Genomic DNA, 27,746 nt, shown 5'->3' with positions numbered 1-27,746 from the left:
AAGGTCCCAGTTGCCAAGCAGCTTGGAGGGTACTTGTAAGCCGACAGACTAGAGGCTACAAGTAGTAAAGCAGACTAGATGGCAGACTAGAGGGTACCTGTATGCCAACAGACTAGATCGTACTAATAGCACAGCAGACTAGAGGCTACAAGTAGTAAAGCAGACTAAAAGGCAGACTAGAGGGTACCTGTATGCCAACAGACTAGATGGTACCTGTAGCATAGCAGACTAGAGGCTACAAGTAGTAAAGCAGACTAGAGCGCAGACTAGAGCGCAGACTAGAGGGTACCTGTATGACAACAGACTAGATGGTACTAATAGCACAGCAGACTAGAGGCTACAAGTAGTAAAGCAGACTAGAGGGCAGACTAGAGGGTACCTGTATGCCAACAGACTAGGTGGACCTGTAGCACAGCAGACTAGAGGCTACAAGTAGTAAAGCAGACTAGATGGCAGACTAGAGGGTACCTGTATGCCAACAGACTAGGTGGACCTGTAGCACAGCAGACTAGATGCTACAAGTAGTAAAGCAGACTAGAGGGCAGACTAGAGGGTACCTGTATGCCAACAGACTAGATGGCACCTGTAGCACAGCAGACTAGAGGCTACAAGTAGTAAAGCAGACTAGACGGCAGACTAGAGGGTACCTGTAAGCCAACAGACTAGATGGTACCTGTAGCACAGCAGACTAGAGGCTACAAGTAATAAAGCAGACTAGAGGGTAACTGTATGCCAACAGACTAGATGGTACCTAAGGACTACCAGTACTACAGCAGACTAGAGCTTCCAGTAGCCCAGCAGATGGTAACAGTAGCACAGCAGACTTGATTTTACCTGTAGAGCAACAAACTAGATGCTACATATAGCACATCAGACTAAAGAATACCAGTGGCTGTTCACTGGCTGTTTTACAGAGTCAACATTACGTGCCATATTGAACGAGAGTAGGAAAGTGGTTTGTATAACTGAAAGATAATAACCACCTAAAACCGCCCTCCATCTATGAGAGGCAAACTTTAGATAACGACATGTCTTAAATGCTTTTCCTTTTAGTTTTCTTTGGATTTTTCTTTGGAGTTTTTAACTAAATTGATTGTAAGTATGCCTTTTATGTTGCTTTTGTTTTCGGACAAGTAAAACAAAATCGTACAAGGTCATATTGATTAGTATGGAAAGTATTTTACCAAACTTGTAGTTTGTTCGAAATTTATATTTATGAAATATGAATAAAACAACACAGCAAAACTGAATATAACGTATGATCAGTGCGAGTAGTTTTTGTAAATGTTATCTAATTAAGAATTATTGAAAATATTAATTAAAGTGAATTTTTTGTAAGTTTATTCATTTAAATGTATACATTGTAAATAAATAAATAAAGGATTGATTTAATAATTTAATAATACAATTTGGTATATCATATGCGCATAAAATGTTTTTATTTTCATGACCTCTGAACAAAATCTGGTTTAATGATGCAGTTTCTTTTAAACAAAATGGCGAATGTTCCAAAATTTTTTCATTTGCAGACAGTATATTTTACAGTTGTACTCGAGTACATGAGACTTTTCGGGTATAAGAAATAACTTTTTTGACTTTAATATATGGTTTTGTTAAAGAAAATTTTAATGGCATTACGTTTTTTTAAGGAAACAAAAGCCGGCAGAAATATGCCACCTAATTTTATATTTTCTGTTTGTATTAAAGACAATTTATAAGATATTTTAAATACACCTTTTCTTGCTGAATGCTTTTTGACAATAACTGATGACGGTTTACTAGGGTTCTACAACACGAGATACAGGATAACAGAGATCTTTCGCGTTTCAGAATTTTTGTTAGTTAATGCTATGAATTAATATGTAAAAATGTTGATTTTTAACAGTTATTTGTACGAATATATCCATCGTTTTTATGTGACAACTTTCGTGCAAATTTCCAGTATAATCCACCGAAATATTTTTGAATTCTATCGTCATTAATTATTATAAAACATTGTAAACGTAAAAGGTCAGAAGAATAAGGACTCAAAACAAACATTTTTTTTTCGGAGCATAGATCTAAATGTCTTAAAGTTTTTATTTGTTTAAACAACATAGTAGCCTACTTTGAATACATTCCTTCGCGCAAGAATTCCTTGCTTATTGAACCAGTGTTCATCCTTGGTAACAAACTCGAATACCATTTCACGGGGACACAAAGCACTTGGGGAGATCCATCAATAGTTCCTCATTTGATTGACAAGACTTAGATATCTACCTACAATATATTGATGTGCCTTCTTTACTAGCGAAGATAGCCAAATCATCACCCTATTCTTGTAGTGTCAAACTTTCTAGATAAAATTTCGGGATTATTCTAATTTTGTAGATAAATGAAGTGCCAAAATAAATGTTATCATTTCCTTAAAATGACCAAGCACTTTTAATGATATTAAAATAGCGTGTCCAGTGTGGTCAAATGAATGGCTGTAAATCTTAAGATTAATTCAACAGTTCACTATTTGAGATGTGCAGATACAGAATTTTAATATAAGTGACATGGCATTTCATAAGAAAGTATCTGCTAAATTCAAAACAGAGTTGTCTTCATCTTCATAATTATGTTATGACCTGTATCATAATCCAATTCAGAATATTTTATCATATTGTAACGTAAACATATACAGTTTGTTGTTACATAAAAATATATTTACATGATTATATTATCATATATTTTATAGCATCACGAGTCATGCGGGTAAAACTATTTTTCCATAAGAAAAAATCCTGGTATAAATCGACGGCCTGTGAAAAGTTCGAATTTGGTTTTCTTTTTTTATTCTAATGATATATGTTGCTAATACGATTTTTTAGTCTTTTTAAATTCGACAACAACATTTGAATATGACTGAAATTATAGTGAAAAAATCCCCAATGAAGACGCTTCTTCGGCAGTTATAACTTAGAATTAACAGAGATATTTTAAAAATTCATAAAACACCTTTTGCGTTCTTTATAAGATAAGATATCATTTATTTTAGTGACATGTGCATTGTTTTAATTTTTATTTGTCAGAGGTATTGTTCAATCAACAAAACACATGTTTCAAGGCTGTAGAACAAAACATAACAAAATATGTCTTATTGTTTTTGTTAAGATTACTTTAACAATCATCAATTTTACAAATATACAGTAGAATATGCACATAAATCGGAAATTATTTCGGACATTAAGGCTCTATTTCAAGTGAAATCTATAACTTTATACATTTTCCTATTTTCTCTGCAAACACAAACATTTATGGTAAGTTCAGTTATGACGGTATCTGGCGGAATCCACTATATTTCCATTGAAATATTTTTGTTATTTTTCCCTCGAATTTGTTAATTGTTTCTTTTCTTTTCTACTTTTCTCTGAGTTCAGTCTTTCTCGGTATACCATTTTTTTTCTTTTTAATCGTCTCTTTTTACCTGTGACATTTTCACCATTTTCTACTGAAAAATTGAAATTATAAATTATATATTTGTTTATGTGTGGATGCGGATGCGTGGGGTGGGTGGAGTGCGGATAAGATGAAATCGTTAAAAATGTGTTCACAAATTGTTCTTCAATACCCGTAATTCATTTTTATAAAATATTTTCTATCTGCAGTAAATTATGTTTTATTTTCCGCTGTTTGGAGGATTGGTCTCTGTCGCTCAATAGCTTGACAGGTCAGCTCAACTTCCCCATATTCGAGATAAGCAGGGATTACCGTGTTTTGTCTCCGGATATGTCCGTATAATATTGGAGACCCCCACATGGTTTAATAGGAAGTTGTACCAAAAATGTGCAAATTCCGTCTTTTATTATTCAACAATTTACTATGCCTACATACGAAAGTTTTCAAAGTATTACATATCGGTCGTCAGAATTTTTGCGGACACGCCGAAACTAGTTTACACATTATATGATGGGGGTGAGGAGGGAAAGGAAGGCTAGGGGCGCGAGTAGTAATTCACGGGAGATCTTTAGTTCCATACAAAAAGCATATGAAAAATTCAGCACGGGTCTTGTTGCATACACGTGTATGTTATATTTTTCCGAAATATATTATAGTTCATATTTCATATTAGTTCCTGTGTCAGAATATAGAACTGCTCGGTTTGGTCAAATCTCTAGTTATTTTTCTGTCCCTGTATTAAACAATGATTATGGTTAGATTTCAAAAGCCTAATTTTATCCCATAACGTCCGTAGAGGAGTTTTGAAAGTTATTTATTAAATGGAAACTAGTGATCTGGTGGTTATGGCACAGTGGTAGCATTCATAGTTTCCTAGAGATATTGAATATGTTTTCATCAATAAGTTTTTATAAGGAGAGAAACTGAAAAAGTAGTAGGAGGTCCTCTGGAAGTTCAGAACGCGACGGGGCAACGTAAGAGCAGACAAGAATTTACTGAGTCTGTTATAGTTCAATTAAACGGAGTTCTATTATAAACAGCACTGACTAACAAACTCCGACTGCCGAACTTTTGGCAGCAGTGGTTGTACAAAGCTTATGCATGTATATAAAATAGTAAATATTACATGGCCACGAAATTTATCACTTATGTAATGATTTTTAATTAAATAAAAGATCAAAATAAACAGAGCTCAAACTATCCAAACGGACTGCCTCTAGATTTTTTATGTATTACTGTAAAAAAATATATAGAAATCCTATTATTAAAGATTGATAATTTTTTCAAGACAAATAGAAGAAAGGGCAGTCGTGGTGCTCCTTTTATGAATATAGTTATAAGTTGATATTTGACAAAACACTTTATAAAAAGTTCTACTTTAAATTAGTCAGATAGTTTTCATTAAATGTCTTAACATTACAAAACAGTTAAATGTAATCTGTAGCATAGCACATTATAGTCGTGATGCATTCCTCCCACACCAGTTTCTCAATGTTTAAAAAAAAAAACAAGAAAAATGTTGTAAAAAACTATATTAACATTTATTATGTCAAAACAACGTTTGAGCTATTTATTTTTAGAGTTATATAATTTCATGAAAATAAGAGTAAAACCTGACATTTTTTTTCGATCAATGCGTCTTATCTTTAGAACTTCAACGAATGGAGATATCTGAGAAGAACTGAAAGACGTTTTTTCTTCCTTGTTTTTTTTTTTTTTTTTTTTTTTTGTAAAACCAAATGGTTTTAAGTCATCTGCAGTATACAGTTGGCAATGTCTTCGTGCATATTTGCATGTAGCTCTCTGCAGAATCGGTCATATAGCAATTGAATTAGTTTCTTAACGTGAACGGAACTTCCGTAGCATTTACGGGTGCGTGTTTGAGGTCCGCTAGGGTTTAAGCACGCTAACAGACTGAAATTTAGACTTACTATCTGATCCCCCTATTTGATAAATATTGATGAGTTGTTCTAAAAACTTGAAAGGCTTTTAATTTTTGTGTCAAAATTTTTGGGGGCACTTAGAGTTGTCATTGTCCATCCGTCTGTCCGAGCCCACGTTTGCATACATGGTTATAGGAACTAAAGGTAACTGTACTTTTTCTTTGATGCCATTCATTCCATAAGGCTTTTATATGGCTATTTTTCTTTTACGTGGCTAAAAGAACACTCAGTAGAGAGAAAAAAATAGTAGCCACATAAATACCCGTATGTAGGAACGTTTGTCCGTCTGTCCGTCCGTCCACATTGCTTCGTTCATATCTCAAAAGGTACTTTACGTAGAGTCATCAAACCTCACAGGATTGTTATTCAGTACGGCAGTTGTGCACTAGTGTTTTTAATTTTGATTTAATACAGCCAGACCAGAGTTTTGGTCCTTAAATTAGTCAAACATATGCATAAAGGGGCCAAGTTTGTGTCGCATGTATCTCAAAAAGTATTTGACCCGGTCTTAGGAAACATTACAGGAATATTAATTTCACTTTGCAAGAAAAAAAAGTCAAAAAATTAAAGTTTTTGCCCCATTTATCTCAAAACTTACTTGGCCTAGAGTCATTAAACATTAGAGGATTGGTATTTAGCATGTGAAGTTGTGCGCCTGGTGTTCTCTTTGGGATTTCAGGCAGCTAGGCCAGAGTTTTGGTTCTTCACTTAATAAAAAATAAACATAAAGTTCTTAAAAATTAAAAACGGACACACGTCTATTTTTTTTTACTAGTACAATGTATATTGATAAAACTTTTGAAATCATTAACAAATCCGTCATAGAAGCTTATGGGGTATTAAACGTTTTAATTTTCAGTCATTTGGACACTTATTTCAGAATAGTTATGTGAGTTGCGTATTTTGCAAGAAAAAATGACATAGCATACAAAGCGTACGCCGCCTTTAAAGGGACCGGACTCAAAATTTTGTCTAAAAGTGATCTTTTTAAAAAATTGAAGTTTGGCCATATGAACATTAGAACATGAGTTTTTATTTCTAAACTATTTTTTAAAAAATGTTTAACCGAGAAAAACAAAAACATGTCCGAGTCGGCAGTCGTACCTGGGTTACCTCGACAATAATGACTTTCCTACCATCTTGACCAATATACCACGACTTAACGACCGTTTATATATAAAAAAAATTGTCAGATATCAGGGAATTATTGCATGGTTTTGGAACTTACTGATTATGTTATGGAAACACATAATTAAGAATCAGTTTATTTTACTATTTTTTCCATTCAAAATTGAAAAGCATTTGAAATGGGGTACCAAAGGCAAACTGCTTTTATTATCAACTTTCTTTTTTCTTTCTTGCCGTACGATCTGGAGGTCATTCTCTTTAACTGACATGGCCAAAAATAGTTTCTCTTCTATATATCACAAACATGAGAACAACATAAAAGAGAGAAATTATAGAAATGGGGTACACAACCAGCATACAGGATAAACACTGCATCCGGGAACGGTTTCTAATGCTTGTTTGCTAGTTCCAAATTCAACTTATCAGGCAAAAATAATGCCCGCATGGCTTAGCTCTAAATAAACGTCCACATTAGAGGTTGAGGCGGTCTCACCACACCATTAAGTGATAAACTGTGGAGGAGTCAGTCACCGCTCATCCGACATGTTGTTTGCAACTGTATCCTCTTTTCATTTAACTTCTTTGTTTCTTTCATGGCTGGATTTACTTGTCAGTTTATTCTAACATGGCTCGATTTTTGTCCGTTAAATAAAAAGGGAAGCCATGCGTTATATATTCAGTGATTAACAACGGTTGGCGCGCGGACCGATGAGAGAACTTTATGACGTCAACTATTTCGCATGATTTAAGGTTCATACCTTCTCCGCCAAATGAAGTTCAGCATTATCTTTATCACCATTAGCTGGCGAGCATGCTTGAATGAAAATAAACAAGACCTTCTTGTGTGTTTTGTTTTTTTGTCTGCTCTACCACAATCCATCGGTCAAAATGCTTGAATATTTACTTTTGACCACTCGGGCTAATGCCCTCGTGGTTCAGTTCCTGTGCACGTAGTAAAGCAGGCGATAAAAATACCGCAATAGCCTTGATCACCTAATATTTATTTAAAGTCTCGCCATTTACAAACATATAAAATACATTTATATATATACCTAATAACGAAGAAAGAGATCAAGCGTTGTATATTCTGCAATAAACAACAACTGACGCGCAGACCGAAGAAAAAACTACGTCAGTTACGATGTCAAATAGCCACATGACGCCCGGTTCATTACAACTCGGATGAATAAAGGTCAGCATATTTTTGTCATTTCTATTTCCATGAACATTTAAAGATAAAAGTAAATAAAACCACACATTAATGTGAGATAAATTCCATTTTTCACTCAAAACAAACACATGTCCTCTATAACTTTTTTTCATCAATGTTTCTTTTTGTTTACCACTGACGTCAATGGAACGTCAGAAATTTCAAAATGTGATTCTTCTTTGAAGATTGATAAATATGTACGTATACAATGAAATATATCGAAATTAGAATATATAGCCAAGAAAATATGTCATTGTTTTATAACGCTGCTCAATTATAGAATTTACAGTAGTTACAAAAATCTGTAGCATGGAAAATATATGAATGTCTATTGCAACTAATACATGTAGTTGTAAATGACGTTATGTTAGTAATTTAAATTTGACCTGTCTATACATAACAATTCAATTTAAAAAAAAAATAAAAAAGAATATGAAAACAATTGTCAATCGCTCATCTAAGGTACGACGCCACCACTTATATTAAATTTGTCCCATTGAATATATTCAGGTACACAACATTAAATTCCAAGGAATAACTGAATGTTCAGTTCTTTGGATTAGATATCTTTGCAATTTCTTTGTATGAGATTAACTAATTCGTAGGTAACCTGCTGTGAATTTACTTTTGCCAAGAATACTCGTAGTAACTTGTTCGCCTTGTAAAAAGTGCGAGATTTTGTCACAAGTTAGAAAAAATCCCCCACAGATGCAAAGTTAAAGTCTATGTAAATGCACAAGAGCCTGAAATTCTATCCAAAAGTCACCAAAAGTCTATATATATATAAGGACCTCCCTCTCTATATATATATAGAGGGTGGGGGGCTTTATATATATATATATATATATATATATATATATATATATATAAATATAGAGAGAGAGAGAGAGAGAGAGAGAGAGAGAGAGAGAGAGAGAGAGAGTGGCTTTTGGATATAGAGAGGGGGTCTTTTATATATATATATAGACTTTTGGTGGCTTTTGGGTAAAATTCTGCTGTGGTAAATGTGTATTTGTTATTAATAAATTAAAATTATTTCCTAACAATTGATATAGGCCTGCATATTTATGTATATCTGCCCAATGTGTTTAACAGGCAGATAAAATAGTCTGAATCAATTGAAACTATCAAATATGTTCAAGCTTAACACGCCATAATAAACAATATTGATGACATAACAGTTTTAAGATATTCTTTGATAAATGTTTATGTCACTCCAAACAAAAATCCAACAATATGGGTTTTCCATTACAGTTCAACTGAAACCTAAACTGGTCAATATATCGAGATTATACTGTCATGTCTTATCTAAAGTTGACTTTTAGTTTAGTAATGGAAATCTCTTGTGTAGGGCCGATTTGAACAGAATTTTTATTTGTTCCTGCAGATACAATACGGGTTCGCCTATTGAATATTCATGTTAAAATATGATTAACTTATCTCGAATGTGATTGGATAATACTCTACTTTATCACCACCCCTCCGTAGGTGAGAAAATGACAATATTTTGATAAACGAGCTTGACAGATAACACATCTTTAAATTAAACATTGAACTATTTGCGAATAAGACCTAACTCAATAGATTGGAGTGTTACTCGAGTGAAATTGGAAATCAAACTTACGGTTATAGATCAGAACAGTGACAGGCATGATACTGTGTTAAAATATCAGACACAACAACTTTACTTACGAAAATAGAATTGTAGAAAATATTTAAAGACTATGTTGAGATTTACACGGAATGGAATATGTGCTTTGTGCATGGTATAAATAATGGAAATAGTGTTAATCTTCTCGTGTGTTAATAAACATCAAAGTAAGTGCACTTAAGATGCCGTCTGCTTTCAATGTTTACGTTTTTACTTTCTTTGATAACTTTATTTCATTGCGTGGATTGTTTAGCTGGTATCGATTTATGTGCATGTTATCACACAATATTGTAATACGAGGAATTCAGAAATTCAGTATTTCCAGACAAAAATAATGAAAATCCTTCAAAGATTACTAGTTAAATTATACAATATATAGTGATATGTTGGTCATCTACATGTACACCTCATTTCTATTGCCATTGGCACAATTTTTATGTTACTTTAAGACGTTGTTTGGAAACGAATGCTTTAGTTTTTTTAAAAAATTTAAACTGCATCTGGTACCCGACCGCGAGAATAACATACCAACATATTCTTTTTGTTTATCTGAAATCAGAAAATGTGTTTTTGTTGCTGCAACGGCGTTCATTGAACGTGATATACATTTGTATAAAAGCATTAGATGCACTGACTAGTTTCCGTGTCGTAAAAAATCAAGTGTCTATCACAATACAACGTTGACAACATGTATGGTCGTGCTATTATTTTAGTATAAGAAGAAAAAGTCACAGTAGAATAAATGTGACTATTCGCAAGGACCGAACTATTGCCCATTTCTGATGGAAAACTGTTTTCCCTCGAATGTCATTAACCTCGGGTGACAGTTGGGCCAAACTTCTAATAAAGTTGACCAAAAAAAAAAAAAAAAAAAAAAAAAAAGTGAAATATTTACATATGTATGTCTTTCCTTCGCTTAGAATGTTTTTGCCAAATGAGAAATTTACCACAAATAACCCGACCGTTGTGATAACTTTTAACATTTGATTGTAGAAATACGCTATGGCGTGGTCTTCAAATGACAGTCTTATAGATTTGAGAGGTATCATCGCAATGTCTAATTGTTTTGGCAATGAAAAGGGGTAATTTAACTTCCTGCACCGACAAATTAGTATGATTGGTTTTCTAAACAATATCGTTCTTAAAACAGTCCTAGCCAGTTTTTGGCAGGTTATATAAGAAAAAAAAGAAAGAGAAAATGAGATGTCTGATTATTTTCTACATCATATATAAGTGGGTCCGTTTTTTTAAAATAACATATTCAGCATATAGTTCTGATAATGAATCTTAAGAGTTATGACTGCTTGCAATAAGATTCTGGGCAGAAAGCGACCTGAAAGTGTTGTCTTGTTTTAAAGAAAATCCGAAAAATGCACATCTGACAAATTGGTGTGTAATAAAAGATTGGGGAGATTCGACCTTTATATCACGATACAAGTATATTCCGTAAATATGTTTTAACTTGAAGGGTATCTTTGATTGTTTCAAGTACAGTATTCGATTCAAATAAAAAAAGCGTTGTTTTATGTGAAATATTGGATTGATATATGTCGGTCTGCATTAAATTTCAATAGCTATCTGTGATGTGCCTGCGTTTATCTGGGCACCTGACGAGCTGTTTTGATAACGGACGAGTCCCTGACGGGTTTTATCTCTTCCTATCAATATATATTTTCATTTTCATTACGCGCGTATCGTGTTTGTTTTTGGCTTATATAATAGAAAAATTGTGTAAATTATCAAGTGTCAGATACGGTTTTTGTTTGTTTGCTGATATTATCTTCGTTTAAATAAGTATATTTAGTTAAAACATCATAATCGCATGTATATTGCAAAATAGACTGAATAACATACAACAGGACACAGGATGAAAAAATACGCACAATCATGACTAGGCCTACATGAAATAATGCGTGAGAACTCACATTATATTTACGAAAGCAGGAAGAACATCATTTAACAGACACTGAAATAATGTTTCCTCAACTAATATTATACAGAGTAAAGCCATGCCAAACTGAAGCTATGTTTAGCGTCCCTATTATTTTTTAAAACCTACCAGGCAGGAAAAAAACGAAGAAAGTATTGATAAAAAAACAAAGACAGCCGTTAATTCCTGATAGTTAACCGCCCATGAAAAAAAATGCCCGAGTTTAGCAATTTATTTTTTTAGAGATTTGCATCATGTAAGTATGTAGATCTATTAAGTTACTTTTAGTCATATCAAATAGTACTTGAAAATAAAATCTGTTAGAAGTAAGCCGATAATTGAAAGTTTTATCAAGACATGCAAAGAATAAGTGTGCACCAAATACTTATCATTTTTTGCTTGCGAGATTGAAATTTATTAGACTTTATAGTTCTTTTTGGAGATAGTTGAAAGTTTAGTCAAATACATTAAACGGTTAGCATTAAAGAAACACGGACAAAAATGGAGAAAATGAAATGAATGAAATGACACCAAAGGTTTCAATCATTGTGAATTGTCGCAACAAATATTCGTAAATCCGACTTCGATAATTCTTTCATGGCATACATTTCTGATATTAGGCCCAGTCCACCCGGAGTCGAGTGTTTGGACATATACTAAATAAGATATTTGCCTTGTAAACGCCTTGAATCAATTGCTTCACAAAAAGCGATTCAACCGACATAATTACAGGCTTTAAGATTTAGTAACACCAACCAAATGTTCTTTTAAGGACTAGTATCACTAAAAATATTTGTGCTACTTTTCACAGCACACTCAGACCCGTCATGCTTAGGTATAAATTGAACTAGCAGACCTATGAACAAAGCTGAATAGGCTAGCTCTGTTTTGAAACCTTTAAACATCTTCTTTCTCCATAAACTTTATTAATTTCATAGTTGTGATTGTACGTGTGTAACTTTTCTAAAAAAATAACATTTTTCATAGGTCTACATATATTATGCTGCATTACCTAATATTATGTATGAAAAAGGAGTAGAATCTACCGTGATTATTAAGAGGTTAATATACGGCTTGATTGTGCCTTCTTGCATTTCGTAAACAGTGCCATCAGTATTTGACAATCGATCTGAAAATCATTCAGCGCACTTTCAGCCGCCATACTGACGTTGCTACATGACGTCAACGTCAGAACGCGCTGACGTTCCGGTTACCCGGGGCCGTTATGATTATGGCGCGTGAGGCGCACTGCGCCCTTATGAATTCGTCAATAGATGCCGTAATGACTGTTTTAAACGGCCTTTTTGTTACTATTTATAGTAACGTATATAATAAGAAGAGGTTAATATACGGCTTGGTTGTGCCTTCTTGCCATAATGGCACGCCTAGTGTCATAAAGCCCACGGGGCCGTTATGAAACTAGGTGTGCCATTATGGCTAGAAGGCACAGTCAACCGTTTATTGACCTTTTTATGCCCCCGAAGGGAGGCATATAGTTTTTGAACCGTCTGTCGGTCTGTCAGTCTGTCGGTCTGTCCGCAATTTTCGTGTCCGGTCCATATCTTTGTCATCCATGGATGGATTTTCAAATAACTTGGCACGAATGTGTACCACAGTAAGACGACGTGTCGCGCGCAAGACCCAGGTCCGTAGCTCAAAGGTCAAGGTCACACTTAGACGTTAAAGGTCACTTTTCATGATAGTGCATTCGTCTCCGGTCCATATCTTTGTCATCCATGGATGGATTTTCAAATAACTTGGCATGAATGTGTACCACAGTAAGACGACGTGTCGCGCGCAAGACCCAGGTCCGTAGCTCAAAGGTCAAGGTCACACTTAGACGTTAAAGGTCATATTTCATGATAGTGCATTGATGGGCGTGTCCGGTCCATATCTTTGTCATTCATGCATGGATTTTAAAATTATTGGGCATGAATGTGTACCACAGTAAGACGACGTGTCGCGTGCAAGACCCAGGTCCGTAGGTCAAAGATCCTAAACTCTAACATCGGCCATAACTATTCATTCAAAGTGCCATCGGGGGCATGTGTCATCCTATGGAGACAGCTCTTGTTATTATATACCTTCGCTTCGTATTCATCTTGGTATTTTCTTTTTACATATTTTTTTCTACAAACGTATAGGGCCTAAGAATAATCTGTATTGATTTTTTTATAAACAGTGCCATCAATATTTGACAATCGATCTGAAAATCATTCAGCACCCTTTCACCCGCCATAATGACGTTGCTACATGACGTCAACGTCAGAACGCGCTGACGTTCCGGTTACCCGGGACCATTATGATTATGGCGCGTGAGGCGCACTGCGCCATTATGGATTCGTCAATAGATGCCGTAATGACCGTTTTAAACGGCCTTTTTGTTACTATTTATACACATGTACTAAGAGGTTAATATACGGCTTGGTTATGCCTTCTTGTCATAATGGCACACCTAATGTCATAATTGCCCGAGGGCCATTATGAAACTAGGTGTGCCATAATGGCTAGAAGGCATAACCAAGCCGTATATTGACCTTTTTATTATATACCTTCGCTTCATATTCATCTTAGTATTTTCATTTTACTTTTTTTTCTACACACTTATAGGGCCTAAGCATCAGTTGTATTGATTTTTCATCAACAGTGCCTTCAATATTTGACAATCAATCTGAAACTTTCACCCGCCATAATGACGTTGCTACATGACGTCAACGTCAGAACGCGCTGACGTTCCGGTTACCCGGGGCCATTATGATTATGGCGCGTGAGGCGCACTGCGCCATTATTGATTCGTCAACAGAGGCCGTAATAACCGTTTTTAACGGCTTTTTTGTTACTATTTATAGTAAGGTATATAATAATAGTGTATAATATTAGATAAAGCATCATAATATATAGTTTACTTTTTTCAGCTGTCTATGAGTATGCTGCCCTGCTGCTTATATAAATCGCCGGTCCATAGTTTATGCCATATGAGCGGTCTCTATTCAACAGAAATATTTATGCCATATGAGCGGTCTCTATTCAACAGAAATATTTATGCCATATGAGCGGTCTCTATTCAATACAAATTTTTATGCTATGTGATCGGTCTATATTCAAGCTATCAAGTATAAAAAAAATCAAAAACAAAACTGTGCAAATCATTTTGATGTTATGTTATAAAACACTTATTGAATGACTTAGACCTCGGGCAGTAGTTTGGACTATTGACCGGCAAGCCATTCCATAAGTGTGCATTATATATCAAATACGTGACTGTGGTGTTTAACTTGAGACTAGCCCTCCGAAAATTACATATTCAGTGACGTCGGCACGGGCAAAATCATCATGCACAGACGTCAGACGACTAAACTTTTTGCGACTTTTCATTAGGGCAATAAACGACATGTTCAGAACCGATGAAGTGCCAGTTTTAATATTGGGGAATTCTGGTGGGTCTTAAAACAAACCGATATCTGCTGGTTTTAAGACTCGTATGTTTTAGTCTTGCATACGGGTTCTAGCATGTCACACTACAACCATCGCGCTGGTCTCTGTTGAAGACTCTTGAACCAAGTTTAGCACTGTGTCAGCTGTCTGCTTGATTACTGTGGTTAGTTTTTGTGACACTTCCTACTGTTTCAGAGTGAGAATATGTTCCGAATATTTATCAGTGTTGAAAGGATATCTTGGGATTATCAGTAAAATGCAGGTGTGAAACAGGTGTAATTTCAGTACAATGTATTGACAGTATCTACATAATATTAGTTTACTGCAAACTTGAGTTGACTATCAGAACAGTCAAATTCTGGGAGCATACGCAAATTTACGATCCGTTTTCTTTTATGTTTGAACTGGTTAACGTCGTCAATTAAGGATGTTAATCAAATCTTGAGCGGAAATTTCGAAAGTGTGTTAAATGTCTGGTGGCCATGAAAAAAAAGAACGATATTGAATAAAAATAGAACGGAATCGCTAATCGGTCTACGGACAGTAGGTAACAGTAATGGCACGTGACGGATTCCACGTTGTGGAGATCTGCATGATTTTGTTCGCCTTTTAAACAATTTTTACAATGAATTAATTCTTGTTTTTTTAATACTTTTTACTAAAAGATGTCACGGTTAGTTTAAAGGCTGCGAGTAGATTGTACTCAGCTTTTGGTATACACACACGGTTCATTCAAACTTTTGGATCTAAATTTAAACTGTTTCGTAAAATAAATAAACAATATGCCATGTTTTGGGCAACTTTTGATATGGTGAAATGGCAGCTATCAATTAAAGATAAGGCTATCGTTAAACAGTTATTTCCATAATCAAAAAGTCTTAATTACATATAAGGTTTGTTTTCTTGGACTGATAAGCGCCCTCTATTGTGGAAACGTGAAGTGTATTTGCACGACAGGTTCGTATCAAAGTATCACAAATAACTTTGTATTGCGAAGTATGATAAAGTTGCCAACAGTCACTTGTTCTAAATTTTGTGTATCACGGAAAAACGCTTCCGAATATGCCTAGTCACTATTAGTCATGAATTTTATTCTGCCGCAACATCATTTTGTTTAATAGTTTTTAAATTATATTTACCTAAAGATCTGTTTGAAATCGACATGTTGTAAGAAAACAATTACTGTTATCCAAAAGCTTCAATTTAAGTGTTTAAATGGAGTCTACATAAGTGCATATTACAAGTCTGATCGTCTTAGTTTATTATTAGTCAATTTGTTTGAGCTCGAATCTGATGAAAGATCGAACGTTATTTGATTAATTCTCGAGGACGCTTCCTGGAAAAAGCAGCAGTGGTTTCATTTGAGGAGACATGGTCATGAACCCAGTGGGCTCGAACCCACGGCCTCTGGATTAAGCAGGCGATACCTTACCCACTAGACCTCCGCCCCTCTTACCATCTTGCAAAGAGAGGAAGCCGCATATTTGACCTCTAATGAGATCATAGGATGTTACGTATCGTAGAATTTAATTCCGCTCTAAATATGTTATATATAATCTACTGTAAAACGTGAATAAGTAGATTTTTGATCGTTAATTAAGAATTACTGAAATGTACTAAGCTTAGTTTTCTGTTTATATTTTACGTTTAAAAAATTGCAGGACAAATGGTGAATCATTATGTATAATTAAATTGTTAGAAAAGTACAGCTGTCAATGTGGCACACAAACTACTGCACCCATAGTCATAAAGGGAGGGAACATAAAAACGAATAAAATTCATTATTTTCTGCTACGTTACTTATACGCTCCGCTATATTACCAAATATTCAAACCTGGCAAAAATTAAGAAAAATAGGAAATAACAAGAATAAATATTAAGCATGGCAGCCACATTACAACCAAAGCTGGCTGACCGCACTATTAGGTGGCACATTCAGAACTGATCAAAGTAGCCAAGGCATTAAGTCTTTTGTAACAAAACTCTTATATTCAAGTCTAAAACAATTTTAGGACAAGCCAGTGTGAATACCCACCGCCCTCCGAATATTGTTAAACTGGCCAAACGTCAGTCTTGAAATATATTAACTTTTACTTTAAAATTAGCCTGCTGGTGGCAAGTGATTTTTGCGACCAGTGCAGACCATGATCAGCCCGCACGTTCGTGGTCTGCAATGTTCGCTATTCAGACAGTAAATGTTTAGTGAACACTCCATTGAATAATAAATGGTACTGGCAAAATTGAAAGATGAACCAGTGCATTTTAGAAATTTAGCAAGGTAGGGGTTAAAGATGCACCTTTGATATGCTAACTTCGTAAGGAAATTTAGACCGGACAATCAGAAAGTAACCTCCCGCAGTCACGAATTCTAAAATCTGAATTGAGTAATGCAGTATATAAAGATCGAATAGTATGAAGTACGAATGCCAACGTTTTAACTAGGAAAAACATTTTTGTTCTGAAACAAAAGTCAGCTACTAGTGTTATGTGAAATGTTTAATTAAAGCAAAACTATGTTTGTACTTATCTCTAACCAAATGTTAAATAACACTTGCCTGGCACTAGCATTGTACGAGTCTGTATTTGTAATTTGCTTCGGGGTAATATTTTTGGTTTTGTTTCTAAACGTTCATTCATATTATATGTCAATTGATTCACATTTTCATAAGTGTTAGCTAAAATGATACAGAGAAGTAAAAAACTGCCCTGTTATAAGGCCAAGCAGCCTGTTTGCTGTTGACATCTGCTGTATCTGTTAGTATTTTTGAGTACATATTGAGTATATGTGGTTTCAGGTATATGAAATGTCGATGAGCGTTATTAAAAGTTGAGCAAATTTCAGCTACTTATACGTGCCATTTTCTGTTCAACTTTCCTTTTTGAGACCACCAATCAGAAACCTTCGAACCTTTACTTCGAAATAAAGTAAAGCTTAGTCCGTCCTGATTGGTCAGTGATGTAAACAAACGCAAGAATTCAAAATTTTGTCATTTTGTCTTGTGTGTGCAGTGTATGTATTTGTCTACACATTTTAACAGAATTCGTTATATTTAATGTGTACTGAATAACACGTTAAATATAGTTACATCAGTTATCTATAGCCTACGGAAAAAAAATCTTGTCTTTAACTGACCAGTGAGTTGGCAGCAGCCGTTAATGTATAAAAACACTAACTATAGCCAGAATCACATTGTATATTCGAAATAATAGCGGATTCAAATTACACTACGAGGAGTATTTGTTCACTTTAAATACATTTCCCAGAATTCACATGTCATGTCATTTTGGTTGGATATTCTTGCTGAAATGATTATACATTACTACAATTTAGTGTATTAACCCCAGCCAGGCACCTTATTTACACATTTTATGAGCTAAAGTTTTTTCACTTAGCGGGTAAATGCTGCTATAATATTTTTTCTTGTATTAACGTACTTATGTTACTTTCTATTTGAGAACATTATCTTCAAGAAAATATGAATTAAAGATATCTTAAAAGTGTGAATGTGCAAATTAGTTTAAAACTTATCTTTTTACTTTCTGCAAAAGAAATCAGCGAAATTTTCCCCGTAATTTACGTAATTATTTCCCCCGCAAAATACGGAGGGGTATTGTTTTGGCGTTGATCGTCCGGATGTTCGCCCGTCCGTCCGTCTGTTCGAAATTGAAAATGCTTATAATTCAAAAAGTGTTTAAGCTAGAATCAGCGAACCCTATATAATTATTAATTAGCACATGGCCTCTGCTTTAATTTGGTATTACCCCCCCCCCCCCCCCCCCCCCCCCCAGTAAAAGCAAAGTTTGTTTCCTCTTTATCTGGTAAAAAATAGGTATTTTTGACTTCACATTTAGTATTATCCTCCTTGGTCCAGTAAAAGCAGAGTTATTACCCTTGATTTGTTTGGGGGAAAATGAAAATGCTTATAATTCAGAAAGTATTTGTGCTAGAAACACCAAACCTCACATAATCCTTTGCTCACATAATGCATTATCCCCATTGACTCAGTAAAAGTAGTCTTTCCCCTTGATTTGATTAAAAAAAAAAGAAGAAAAAAAAAACAATTGAAAATGCTTATCATTCAAAAAGTATTTAATTAGATTCACCAAACCTCACATAATGATTTATTTGCACAGGACTTTTGCTCTAATGTTTTATTACCCCCTTGACCCAGTAAAAGCAAAGTTATTTTCCTCTTAATCTGGTAAAAAGTAGGTATTTTTGACTTCACATTTGGTAATATCCTCCTTGACCCAGTAAAAGCAGAGTTATTACCCTTGATTTGTTTGTGGGGAAAAATGAAAATGCTTACAATTCAGAAAGTATTCCTGCTGGAATCACCAAACCTCACATAATCCTTTGCTCACATAATGCATTATCCCCCTTGACTCAGTAAAAGTAGTCTTTTCCTTTTGATAAAAAAATTAGAAAATGCTCATCATTCAAAAAGTATTTAACTAGATTTACCAAACCTCACATAATGATTAATTTGTACAGGACCTTTGCTCTAATGTAGTATTACCCCCTTGACTCCTGACCCAGTAAAAGCAGAGTTTGTTTCCTCTTGATCTGGTACTGGTAAAAATAGGGATTTTTGACTGTATCTTAGTAACCTATTGGTGGATCTTCATGAAATTTTACACAAATATGGAAGACTGTAGGGCAGTGGTGCATGCACAGTTGCGTCGGGATCCCTTTATTAATCAGAGTTATTGCCCTGTAATTATTTTGCAATACTTAAATTCCCACATAACAAAGTAATCCATTGACGAATCTTCATGAAATTTTGCACAAATTTAGATCATTATATGGTGGTGATGCATACGTATCTTTCATCAGAAACCCTTCAGTAAATGCAGAGATATTGCCCTTTAATTGTTTTGAAATTAGTAAATTCCTAGAAAACAAAAGTAATCCATTGACGGATCTTCATGAAACTTATAGATCACTACAGAAAAAGAGTCTTTCCTCTTGATTCTGTAAAATATATGAACCAGCAAACCGTTACAAAGTCCTTTTGTAGCTTGTGTATGTCTGGAAATAAAATATCTTTTAAAATACTCCCCTCATCCACAAATCAATATTCGGCGGCGGATATAAATTCACTGAATTTACTTGTTTTCATAATGAAGATAAATATTGATAACAAATATCAAATTCCATATTTGGCTATAAGTGAAACCTGCTTAATGTAGTAGCAGCACATCATTTAATGAACATTTCAAATAAAAGATCTCTATATAAACATGTTACAACTAAACATCTGTCACTCATTTGTCTGTGTATATATAAATTGATGAAAATTTCATAATAGATAATTATGAATTTCACGCATTTGCAATACAGCGTTTGACATTGCGGGGTTATTAATGGAGAGTTCTTAATATTAATATTGTATTCAGCCATGATGCTCGGCATGAGGCCTGTGGTAACTAGGGACTGAATATTCCGATGAGCATGTCAGCAACGTTATGAAGCAACAGTGTAAACAGTTTTTGTTTACAATATCATCCTACGTACAAAGTTTAATTAAAATCGACCGTAACAATAATGAGATTTGTAGAAATTTCTTCGGAGGAATATAAATTGTACGGATTTAATGAAACTAGAAATGCTGATTTCATCCAAAGTTTTCCCATACAATCTAAATAATACGAGATCTTTTTATCAGAATTATGCATGTAATCGAGCCACGGTGTAAAATTTTGATAAATTTGATAGTTTAGATTTTAGCTCCATATCAATACGGTTTGAGCTCGTTGTCAATGAGAATAATCGGTAATCTCAAAAAGCTTAAAAGCATTCAAGTGTCAAAGAATAAATCACGCGGTGACATATATACAATGAAACTTTTATCGGCTTTACTTTTTAAATGGAACTTATCATTAAAATTGAGGGAATCTTTCCCATAGAGAAAATCTGTACCTCTTAATGTCACTTTCCCAGCGTTGACAAACCCTGTATAGGTGTCTAGCAACAATATTTTAATAGCCAAGCATGGTTAATATTATCAGGCTTAAACAAATTCTAAACACAGGTTTATTTTGATAGTGATACCTTTTTACAGCCGTTATAAGCTGTTTCAAAACATCGCCGGTTCCGTTTTCCCTGTCATAGCGAATTTAAGTTCACTCCTGCATGGTTTTATAACCGAAAGTTCATACCCTTAAGTGCCCAGATAGGGATATAAATTGGACTGTCTAAACTACATAGATACTACAAAAGTAAACGGTCAAGGAAATGGGAAAAAATGGAATGACTGCGCATGAAATAGCACTGTCCTTTTCTTCCTAGTCTTAAAAGTTAAAACATTTTCGGAGATGAAAATAAGGAAGAAATAAGAATACCAAATGGCTTTAGAAATATACACGAAAACAGAACGGGGCGAGCGAAACAATGTAAAGACACGAATTTCATACTTATCCAGTGAATCACCTGCACGGACTATTATGTATAGTATTGTTCCATTGAAAATTAATTACAGGCGCAAAAATTAAATTTCCAACATAAACGTCGGAAGAAGAATTCATACCGAAACTTTGTAGATATATATCCCAGTCGATTGCAAAATATGCACTACAAAGGCAAAATACCACATGTATCCCGACAGTATCAGTATGGCATATGTTTCTGAAAATAATAAAAAGAGAATACACTGTTGATCCGTTTTTGTATTTCAGACATCAGTACAAAGGCGTTTGTTCATGTCCTGTTTCTTCTCATGATGACGAAGTTCAAACTTTATCTATAAATAAAAGTGTACATTTTCATGTTTATATTTTCAGGCTGAGAGATATTGAATTTTCTGTTATCACATCTAAACTGACAGATGATTGACGTGGTGGGTTACGGTCAGTATAACCGGCAGCTTCCAGGTATCCATGACAACAGCGGAATGTCCATGCCACATGGTGCCCGGATGTCACCCGGAAACACGCTACAGACGTTACATCCGGTTTCACAAGAGATACAGCACACGCAACACACTCAGCACACTTCCGTCATCAAAAAACTTGACCATTCTGTAGAATCATTCATTCCCAGTACAAATCAGCACAACATTAATCAAAACAATGATTCAGATAACTTGCAAAGTGAAAATTTTGATGCCTCCAACGAATCGATAATTGACGATGAATTCAGCGATCATGATTCTCATTATTCGGAAGACCTGGAGGATATTGACATGGATTTGGAACCAAAACCGGACATGACGAGACAGTTACTAGATTTCGCGACTATGGTGAGCACCGATATTCAAAAATTCTTTGGAAGAAAGAAAGGGGAAGATGACTCTTGTGATATTTATGAAGACAAATGGAAATCAACAAAGTCTGGTAGAGAACTGTATTACGCCGATCTTATGAAAATTGTTCACGGTGAGGATAAACCTAACGGTAAGGGAGGTAAAAAATCACCACCACTTCTCGATATTTCAAACTCTGTAAGTGAACAGAGGGACAACAGAAACTCATTTACTGGGAAATTCGATAAGAAGTTAGGTATTGGTCCTCTAAATGAGCTATTTGAATATGGTTTACGCCATTTTTTGACAGACAAAAAACTAAAACATACCAAAGAATTAAAACGTCTGAAGACTGATTCTAAGAAATTTGACAGTGTGGCACCAATGCATACAAGGAAATTACCAACCTCTTTCTGGAAAGAGCCTGGTTCTCAACAAACAAACTCTGGAGAAAGCAGACAAAATGGCGGCAATTCTGTGTTGCAGACGAACAATCCTCCTGACTTTAGTGATCTGTTAGAAAGCTGGAGACTTGATCGTAACGAGTTTAGTGGTGACATGTCATCAAGTGAAGTGAGCATGTCCCCAGAATCAGTCTGAAATTGGTTTAAAAATAATGTTCTTGTATGCACATGTGAATGAAAATTTAAATTATCATCTGACATACATTAACACTGTTGTCTATACTATTTCGCAATTTTTTTTAGGAACAGCGTCGCTGAAAGTGCTCTGTTTGTGAGAAAAAGATATGTCGTATTTCTATTTACGACGGTGACCAGTGCGTCTGTCTCATACGAAGTGCTAGTGAATCATTTTACTGTGCTTCGTTACGTATATGTCTAACTTATACAATTCCTTACATAAATTTTATATAGGGCCTCTCCTGATTGAAAAAGAGATTTGACACCAAGGCCATATTTCAGGTCTTACTAACAACAGTTTTGTGAATTTTACATGCACACAGATTGATTTCTTTGTTATGTTCTGAATGATAAAAAATCAAGGGTTAGAATGCATTTTGTTTCTCTCCTAATGTAAGTGAGCAGAAGTATATTAACTAATTACAAAGTAATTTGCTATATGTATTGACAATAAAATTTATAATATTGCGTCCATCAATTGATCATAATTCGCGCCCATTTTTTTTTCAAATGTGAGAGACTGTGTTGTAAGTGCTTTGAAAAAATGAAATAGATTTGTTAATTTTAATGCACCTGTTTCTGCTCGTATGATTTATTTTTCGTTTCTAATAATAAGCACAACTATCGATTATCTGTAAGTTAGAACATATATAGGCAGAACTGTATAACTCATGTATTCTCACGTATCTTCAGTTTGTATCTTTTTCAGAAAAGTGTGTGTGTGTGTGTGTGTGTGTGTGTGCGTGCGTGCGTGCGTGCGTGTGTGGGTGCCTTCTGTTGAGAACCCAATTTTGCTTTCATTGCTAAAATGCCACATCAATGAGATGAGCCCGCCCGCTTAGCTCAGTGGGTAGAGCGTTGGTCTACGGATAGCGGGGTCGTGAGTTCGATCCTCGGGCGGGGTGTATGTTCTCCGTGACTATTTGATAACAACATTGTGTCTGAAATCATTAGTCCTCCACCTCTGATTCATGTGGGAAAGTTGGCAGTTACTTGCGGAGAGCAGGTTTGTACTGGTACAGAATCCAGGAACACTGATCAGGTCAACTGCCCGCCGTTACATGACTGAAATACTGTTGAAAAACGGCGTTAAACCCAAAACAAACAAACATCAATGAGATGAAATAAATGGTGCATTGTTTCCGTTTTTAAACATAACTTTACAAAATTATTATTCTTTATAACCTGGTGTAGTTCATGTAAAGCGATGGAGTAAAGGTGGTTAATCTGATTTTGCTCAAGTAATGGACGTGTTTGAAACTTTAATAACTAATCATTTACACGTTGTTTGTGTTCAGGAAACTTCAGTCTCCCAACATTATTTTAGCATAAGTGTAAAAGTAATAAACGCAGTATGCCTAAGAAATAATACGAATTTAAAGACTTTTGTACTGCATTAGTCAGAGGTTTATATTGACAATTATATATTTTGCCGAAATTCATTAAAATGCAAGTTTGTAAAAATACTATAACTTCCCGTTGCGCAAACAATATAATTTGCAAATAGATTAATTTCAAAGCAAACGCAAATGTAAAAACTTGAAATCATACTGAAATCCAAATCCGCTTTTTAAATAATTTTATATGTATGAGGATAATTACAAAGTTTCATAAAAATAATAAATCATACATTTCTAACAAGGATCTAACTCCTTAAAAAATCTCTAGATAAAAAATATGTTATAAAATGTTGCCTAGATATAACTGACCATCAAAGTTAAGTATAGCTTATCATACCCCGAACTTCTTTTTACATTGCATTAAATTTGAAAATCGCACATAAACTTCAAACAATTGCCCGATTGTATCTATTGCATTTTTTTAATAAGTGTGCCTTTGTTTACAAGTTGAGTGAAAAATAACATTTTTGTTGCTGCTGTCTTCATTATTATGTGCTGTATGTGTATATAGTGTCTTATCTTGTTTATTTTGCTGTTCTGTTGTTGTTGTTGTTGTTGTTTGGTACTCTCGTACCTGGGCGGGGAAGAACTGATCTGATTTGTAAATGTTCTTGTGTATATCATTAAAATTATTTTTCCATTATTTAGAAACTGATTATTCTTGCATTTGAAACATTATTAAAGGTGAATAGGCAATACTTGAAAACATATCGATTGGGACATATCTTGTTGAAACATTTAAAATGGCGAAAGAATGTATTAAGAACGGGCTACACGAAAACAGCCTTTTGACTCATTCCAAATAAACAACAGTCATGATTATAGTCATTACTAAATATGATAGTTATTGCAAAATTATATCAGATACAAATATATGAAGGGTTTGATTCAGTGTGTGCATTTTTACACTTGAATTAATTAAACCGAATACTTTAGGTGTAATCCATTGAATAACCAAAAAATGGTAATATCCATATATGGAAGAAACGATGGCGACGGCAGGCTTCCCAAAAATGGCCACAATTGCTTTGCAATAAAAAATAGATCTATATCTAAATTTCAGGGACGAACGCCATGCCTGTTTTATGCTTCAGAATGTACTGTCTGATTACATATGTCGAAATGTTGATAAATACCTTTTTATTATGTCATTTGTTGTAAATAGACTTCATGTTTATTAATGTTATAATTTCTAGTCGAGAACTGATGGCCGCTGCGTTGATTAGTTTTGAATTTTTCAGATTCTAATTCATGTGTATAAGATACTTATTTTGAATGATTTTTGTTGATATTAATTGTTTATAAAATGAAGTCACGTTTCAGAAAGTAGAGCAGCCATTAGGGAGGATTCATTATTTGAATAACAAAATGTATGGAAGATATTTTTCAATCAAATGCATACAATTATTCGTTTTAACTTAAAGTATTTTTATGATATATCAACGTATCAAAGATAATTTTCATATTTTTGAGTATATTTTTGTTCATTTGAAGACAATTTATTCTGCACTTCGTCATAAAGTTATACGCGTAAAATCTTACTAAACAATTTTTTCTCTGTCGCTGAAAATTAAACGGGGAAAACGTGGTTAAACTATATTTGAATGGAAAATAGCATTCAAAATCCTTCTTTTTTGTTTCACTGATACCTTCCACAGAGAAGATGCATGTAGGTACCAGGCGAAAAGTGCAGCGCTGTTGGATAAATTGAAGAAATATTTCTTGCCACATATATATTTTGAAATGTGCTCTTAATCTTAGTAAAGTGCTTCTTGGATAAATATTTAAGGTTTTTCCCTGCATGGCGAATTTTTTAGAACTATGTTCTCACTACGACAATGCTCTCCGGACAAAGGCGTATTTAGAATTTATGTATGTAGGCATTTGGCTCCTATTTTTCAAGGATACAAATGTAAATGTTATTGAAAAAAATGTTTGTGTTCATTAGATAAATATTTAAACTAGGGCAATATGCCATCTTTAGTATTACGATATTGGCAGTTTCAACATGAAAAGTAGTTAACCATAGGATACTTGTGTTTCGTGTAAAATATGCTCAGTTCAACCATTTAAGACATAAAATTCGTTACTTGCAAAACAAGAAATGCTAGCTATGGGAGATGCTATTTTGAATTATTATTATCCGGACCAAAAATCAAAGCTAGGTTTGCTAATAAACAATTTTTGAGGATGAATGTCCAATTTATTTTTCTTTCACACAAAATCCCCAAAATGCCTATACCTGTGGTGATTCAAAAAACAATTTGTGTAATTTTAAATTAGGCTTTTTAAATTAGGCTTTTATATAATACGTGACACCTTATATTAGATTAGACATTATTAGATAAAAGCAAATTATTTGTATAAAGTCTTTAACATCTGAAATTTGGTGGGACTAGCATTTTCATCAAACCCTTCGGCCTCCTTTTAGTTCTCGCATAAAAGTCATTCAAATGTATTTTTCTTGAATATGTTCAATGTTGTTACTCAAGTGTCGGGTATGCAGGGTAATATTGTAGTATTGTATATTGCTTGATGATAAATCTGAAGTTTTGTCTTATTACATATGAAAAGATAATAAAATTAACGTAATTCAGCCGTGTTGTTTTGTTTGCTGCCGGTGTACCTTGTATTTCTTCGACGGGACCGTGAGTTCTGAAATATCAGAATAGCGTTCTTTTACCCGAGCGTGTGGTATCGAATATGAGAATAGCGGCGATTCCATGCATCCCGCTTTGTAGTATGACATTACTGCTCACTATTTATTTCTCCTTAATTGCATTATACTTTTGCCACATACATGTATATGATGCGTTACAAAATGTTTTTTTTTTAATTCATTTGTTTCAGAAGTCAAGAACTGCCGGTGTCTAAGAATTAATTATGTGCATACTAGGTTGATCTTACAAATAGTGAGCGGTATTATCGTTTTACAAACAAGAAACTGCACACGGTTTAGTACATGGACATGCTTTATATAATTTGAACTTATAAAAACGTCAAACCTGAAACTTAACTGTATTAGCTCTACATGCACGTACAAAAGGTTTAGGCATTTTTTTTCGCACCCCGGTGTTCTATCACTATGTCTGGAAGAAAAATTCTATCGATGACATACTTTTAGACAGACATTAGTGTCACTTCAAAGTAACGAGGGTATATTTTGGCTATTTTTCTGCTGTGTGTTATTTGTAGGTATCAACTAGACTAAAGATAAAGTCAATCATACACATGTACATATTTTTTCTACTTTCAATAAACAACCTGTCATTAAAACGGTATGTCTATTTAGAAGAAGGAAAACTTAGTATTACAAAACAGTATCATGTAACCAATGACAAAATGAATCATTTTAGATCAGTTTTCGTCAGTTTTTTTTATTGTAATTCAGAAAAAGAACAGCTATTCTACTTTTTTTTCGTGTAAAAATCCGACCACTATGGAAATCTTGGTGACTAGGGAAAATTCGATTGGATCGTAGAACTTACTACTGCGGAGCCTGAAAATGAACATGTGCACGAGGAAATGGAACATCTGTAAGGCTGGGTTACATACAAAGTTCGTCTGCTTCGGGTAGAAAAATCTGCGCCGGGTCCATTAAGTCGTCTGGTATTGATATAACCTTTCCCACTTGAGCCATTAGTTTCAAAATCTTAGACAGTTGTTTATCTCTACAAACACGAGTTTCCATTAACATATCTTACATTCTAAAAACAAAAGGATCATCTCCTCGGCGACAGC

General features: G+C 34.3%; 1 protein-coding gene across 2 annotated transcripts; it reads left to right on the top strand.

Moving 5' to 3' along the window:
- The first annotated feature begins 996 nt into the window (after positions 1 to 996).
- On the top strand, positions 997 to 26,601 carry LOC123562901 (protein PERCC1-like). 2 transcript variants are annotated; one of them, XM_045355488.2, is made up of 2 exons: positions 997 to 1,095; positions 21,504 to 26,601. In XM_045355488.2, exon 2 carries the CDS (start codon positions 21,548 to 21,550, stop codon positions 22,562 to 22,564), a length of 1,017 nt encoding a protein of 338 aa, XP_045211423.2. In that variant the 5' UTR covers positions 997 to 1,095; positions 21,504 to 21,547; the 3' UTR covers positions 22,565 to 26,601. The 2 variants fall into 2 exon arrangements, with proteins under 2 accessions (XP_045211423.2, XP_045211422.2); XM_045355487.2 differs by lacking the exon at positions 997 to 1,095 and adding an exon at positions 9,226 to 9,522.
- The last annotated feature ends 1,145 nt before the right edge of the window (positions 26,602 to 27,746 follow it).

This window comes from Mercenaria mercenaria, chromosome 2 (genome assembly GCF_021730395.1).
Source record: "Mercenaria mercenaria strain notata chromosome 2, MADL_Memer_1, whole genome shotgun sequence".
Lineage (NCBI taxonomy): Eukaryota > Metazoa > Mollusca > Bivalvia > Venerida > Veneridae > Mercenaria > Mercenaria mercenaria.
The sequence above is the reverse complement of the archived record's forward strand: the minus strand, read 5'-3'. Positions and strand labels throughout refer to the sequence as shown.

What these genes read in the sequence shown, in the direction of transcription:
- LOC123562901 (XM_045355488.2), top strand. Translation starts at nt 21,548, where the DNA reads ATGATTGACGTGGTGGGTTACGGTCAGTATAACCGGCAGCTTCCAGGT.